This window comes from Chenopodium album, chromosome 3, assembly GCF_948465745.1.
Source record: "Chenopodium album chromosome 3, dcCheAlbu1.1, whole genome shotgun sequence".
In the NCBI taxonomy this organism is placed as follows: domain Eukaryota; kingdom Viridiplantae; phylum Streptophyta; class Magnoliopsida; order Caryophyllales; family Amaranthaceae; genus Chenopodium; species Chenopodium album.
Window position 1 is genome coordinate 3,081,329 of NC_137836.1, and position 5,224 is coordinate 3,086,552.

Sequence of the window (5,224 nt, forward strand, 5' to 3'; positions counted from 1 at the left end):
CTAAAACTGACAACAGAAAAGTGGAAACACCTTTTCCTTGTTTCCTGTTTTTGATTTTTAGTTTTCAAAAATACAGGAAACTGAAAACCAAAAATGATGCCAAACAAGCCCTTATTTCTTTAATTATGTTTCCAGTTACATATTACACTCATAATTATTTATTGATATTTCTTCACTCATCTCTCAATACAAGTCGTGCATTGCACGGGCCGAAAGACTAGTTTTAAATTAAATGAAGGTATAATGATCATTTCACCTTAATATGCTTACAAAAACTCCTATCAACTCACCACAAAACTCTCCACTCAGCTTATTATAGTAGTCAACTAACTAAGGAATATTTGTCAATTCTTACCGCATATTAATTTCATTTTAAAAATTACTGCCCTTGTTGAAAAACTTGTGACTTACTATCCTTAAACGTTTTTTAAAAAACTTTATTTTTTTTTACCAATCCCCATTTTCAACAACATATGTCACATTTTATTGCAATGCATATAAAGCAGTGGAAATTGAATGTCGGTTATAACTAGCTACATGGTTCTCTTCTAGATGAACTCATATGAACAACTAACTTTAAGGCTAGAGCGGTTTTGAAGAAACAAAAAAGTCGATAGACGCTCTAATCTTCATGGTCCCATAAGTCAGCAACACTCTTAAATGGTCCATCACGCTTGTTAACAAACAGAGCTTCCCCATCCAACTCACGCTTCTGTACAATTCACAAATATATGATCATTATTAGATCAAGTATCCTAGAGCTATATCGAAAATTTTCTTTAAAAAAATTGTCAAATTTATGAAGTGATTAAAGTGTATATTGTACCTGGTTTTTAATCGTGCATAGAGCTTCAAAATCTTGCTCGGGTATTTCCCAATCGAAGACGTGAACATTCTCTTTGAGATGATCAGGGTTGGTTGATTTTGGTATAACACTGGTTCCTCGTTGTAAGGCCCATTTGACCAAAACTTGTCCAGGGCTCTTGTTCAACTTCATTGCCACCTTATCTACCACTGGATCATGCACCAGATCTCGTCCTCCGTCTTGTGACCCCAACGGTGAATATGCCTACCAACAAAAGACATGTAAGTTTGCACTGGCTCAATCGACTCCATTTCGAAATAGAACACGATTGCACGAAAACAAATTTTGAGATTTTCAAGTTGGCATGACACTCTACGTAGTAATGGATAATGAATATGATTCAATAAGATCGAAGTTACACATCTATATATTAAATTAGCATATATATATGATACATTCCAAACATTAGGCCATTAAATTAGGGTGAGACATGTTTTGCACAAGATCATAATAGTGAAAATTTAATATAGAACAATCCTGGCCTTACCGTGACATGTATGCTATTTTTCTTGCAAGTCTCGAGCATTTTGTCGTTCCTCCATCCCGGGTGCATTTCCATCTGCAAAATTAACCTCATATTATCAATTCCCTAAGAATTATCAACACATATCTCTAGCTTTTTTTTTTTTTTTTTTTTTTTTTTTTTTTTTGAAAGGAACACATATCTGTAGCTAATTATGTTGAAATGTTGAATGTTTCAACCATACTACTTATATAAGCAAAGGTACTATTTACCTGGCAAACTGATGGCTTTATTCGAGCAATATCCAATAGCTTATTAAGCTTCTTGATTGTAAAATTACAAACCCCAATGTCCCTAACAAGTTTTTCCTCCACGAGCTTTTCCATTTCCCTCCATACACCTTTCATGTCGAAATCCGTTACCTCCCCTGCCTTAGGTGGCCTACTAGCTCCTTCTTTTAAGTGAAATGGCCAATGAATCTGCAAATTAATTACTCTAGTTGTGTCACATTTCATGATTTACAAATCCGTGTAACAAATGATTATTAAATGGGGCTGGTTAATTACAAGATAGAGGTCGAGGTAGTCGAGCTGAAGTTCTCGAAGAGTATTGTTTATAGCAGGACGAACTCTTTCTGGAGATAAATCAGTACACCTGCATAATGTATAATGATACAATTAGCATTCCCTTAGAAGTTAGAAAACTCCATGTGACTTATGTTCCATACTATGAAACTATATAGATTTATACGTATGGAAAATCAATGTAACCGTGTACTGTGATCTTGTGGATACCCTCTAAACAAATACAAAGTACTATTAGACCTACAGTAACTTTTTATCATTTTACTTGTTTAAAATAAAGAAAATGAATGTTTAAAGTTGTATATTTACAAGTGTGATAGATAAAATTGATAAAAGTTGTACATTTAAAAGTGTGATATATAAAAGTCATGAAAGTGATAAAAGTTATACATTTATAAGCGTGATAGATAAAACTGATGAAGTAATATAATAAAGATGACGGAGCTAAGGACTAGACCATATTGAATTGGGAATTAATTAAGTTTTGGGCTTAGAATTTTGAAGATACCATAGCTTTGAAGTGACAAAGATATGCTTCCTCTCTATGCCTGCATGCATGGCTGCTTTAAGTGCACGACCGACCTGGGGAAATTATGGATTGATAAAAGAATTTAAGTTGACATACTAGATTCACCTAATAAGCTGCCACATGAACTAGTGCATAAATAGCTAGCAAAGGTGTGAAAGAACAACTCCCCTCCTAAGGAAAACACATAGTAGTATTGGTAGCTTTGATATGCACTTCGTATGTAATAGATAAGACAAAGTATAATAATTGTATTCCAAATACTAAAAATAGCTAAAGAATCTTCATTATCTAAGCAAGCTTATTAGTTCGTAGATATGGTAGTCGTGTAGAGCTCAAATTGTGACCTAAGGTCACAATTCAAGTTTGAGTCCGCCATCTACATACTTATGCTAAGAAGTGGAGAATCCCTCCAAGAAATCGTTTAGTTAGATCTTTTGAATGGAGTTAGATATTATTTCAATTATTTTTTTTGTTTGGTTGAGTTTTTTAATAATGGAATCTCATACACAAGGAGTTCTAACTCTACCTTATACTTGTAGAATCTCATACCCACCTCTCCCCCTAATTAAGATTCATAATTCATTCTTCATTCTAACAATAAATCAAAACAACTTTACACTAATATTCCATACCAATCCATTCCAATATAATGAACCAAACACCCTCTTATGAGGATCCTCAAGACTAGGGGTGCTAATTGAGCAGAGACTTAGTCGACGCTCGATCAAAACTCGACTCGAGTTTGTCGACACTTGGTCAAAACTCGACTCGAGTTTTCCCGTGCTTGATCAAACAAGCTTGAAACTCGACAAATGTACAAGAAATACAATATTTTTCTATTTTATTTATCTTTAAAAACAAAAATTAATCTTAACACTTAATAAAGTTAAAATAATAAACTTAAGTAGGAAAAATTTATATAAAGATAATAAAATATAATCAACTAATAGTTGAGATTCAAGAGACCTAATCCTTTAAAGGAGCAACTCGTGATCGATTCGACTCAAAAATTAACGAGCACGAGTCGAACAACCCTCTGCTGCTCGTGATTGACTCACTCGATTAGCACCCCTACTATAGACAGGTTGGGAGCCGGCTCAAATTATATAATTTAAGAAAAATAATAACTTATCAAAATACATGTAAAAAGGGTGGGAGTTTAAACCTTAGCCCCAACCTTTTAATCCAAGATCCAATACTATAACTCCCTTTGTCTCACTAAGTTAGCCTAGTACGTCTTCTTTATTCATTATTGCCTTATTTAGTTTGCCTAATCATCGAAAAAAATAAATCTACTATCTCTGTTTCATATTATGTGCAATATTTACTAAAAATAGATGCTACACTTTATTTGCAACAAATGTTTTCTTTCTTTTTATTGGTTGTCATTTCTCTCCATCTCTCTCCTCATCACATGTTTTTTTATATTTCTCTCTCCATTTACCACTCACATACAAATTTTGTCTAGGAGTCCGTGTCGATGTTTTGGTTGCACATAATATATAACGGAGGTAGTATATAATTTTGCCACTAACCGGCATATATACCCTTTTCAAAAGAGAGATAAAAACAAAGAAAAAATAAAAAATCATCCTCACATATTTCCTTTTTAAAAGACTTTTAAACAACTGATTTTGGGGCAATCTTGGTGGGAGAAAAGAATATGTAATATATTACCACTCCCTCCGTTCCATAATATATTTCCTATTTTGGAGAACCAAAATGTTATTTTTGTTTTTATTTTTAGATAGTATGTAAAAATTATTATACCATCACTATTTTAAAGTTTATTCATTGTACTTCCTAATTTACTCTTTAAATTTTCCACATGTTTGCATTTTTTCACTTTCTCCCTAACTTTTGGCTATGACTGTACTTTTCACATTTATTAATGTACTTTTTCCACTTTCTTCTCCTATTTCTTGAATACCATGAAAAAACACAAACAAGAACTATATTATGGGACGGAGGGAAAATTTCATATTGATTGTAACATTGATAATAGAGCATGAATTTATAAACTTTACCTCTTCTTGTACACCATATTGTGCTGCTGTATCCACATGCATATAACCAGCCTGCAATAATAAGATTTACAAAACTCATAAGAGGTTTATAAGGAGTACATCACACATAGTATTCAAGCACATACTAACACAACGTTAGCTAGTTTCCTAAACATATACACAAGTGTTGCAAGTATTCAGAAACGCGATACCATATTATCTTTATCATAAAATTAACACGATACCTCGGCGACGGCAGTGAAGACAGAGCTTCTAGCTTGAGAAGCAGATTTCCAAGTACCCAATCCCACCGCCGGTATTTTATGGCCGCTCACAAGCGGGAAGTACTCCATTTCTTGGTCATGAGCCGTAAATGTTGCCTGAGCCATAACTAATTGCAATATTTGCTCGACCAAATTGGATTAAATGGTATTTCTTGACACTCTAATTTTTACCTATTAATCACTTTCAAGTTTCAGTGTATAATTGGCTGACTTCACTTAGCTATGTCATAGATTCATATAAATCCTACTCCATACTACGTTTGACGGTTGTGTACATGTGGGAGTGTTGCATGCATCATGTTGGACACGTCATTTTTTGAGGGTTCGTGTCATTTGCTAAGCACCATATATATACCCAATTTAATCGATATGATCAAAATTAGTGTATGGACGGAACAATGCTCAGGGTCATTATTATAATTTTCATATTGAGATAATAAGTATTAATAAAAAAAAAATTAAAGAAGTAAGGGTATGTTCTGATTTACAAAAC

General features: G+C 33.3%; 1 protein-coding gene across 1 annotated transcript; it reads right to left on the minus strand.

The window, feature by feature from the left end:
* Window positions 1–280: 280 nt before the first annotated feature.
* On the minus strand, window positions 281–4,930 carry LOC145610453 (aldose reductase-like). The gene is made up of 8 exons (XM_081665798.1): window positions 4,693–4,930; window positions 4,469–4,519; window positions 2,421–2,494; window positions 1,895–1,982; window positions 1,601–1,807; window positions 1,353–1,424; window positions 827–1,069; window positions 281–712 (listed from the first exon to the last, which is right to left on the minus strand). Exons 1-8 carry the CDS (start codon window positions 4,834–4,836, stop codon window positions 623–625), a joined length of 969 nt encoding a protein of 322 aa, XP_081521924.1. The 5' UTR covers window positions 4,837–4,930; the 3' UTR covers window positions 281–622.
* Between the last annotated feature and the right edge of the window lie 294 nt (window positions 4,931–5,224).

Bases quoted from the DNA above. Each gene is read 5' to 3' on its own strand.
- LOC145610453 (XM_081665798.1), bottom strand. From the start codon at position 4,836: ATGGCTCAGGCAACATTTACGGCTCATGACCAAGAAATGGAGTACTTC. The intron at 4,520-4,692 runs GTATCGTGTTAA...TTATTATTGCAG, and splicing joins TCTTCACTGCCGTCGCCGAG to GCTGGTTATATGCATGTGGA. The intron at 1,983-2,420 runs GTATCTTCAAAA...TACATTATGCAG, and splicing joins TTTGTCACTTCAAAGCTATG to GTGTACTGATTTATCTCCAG.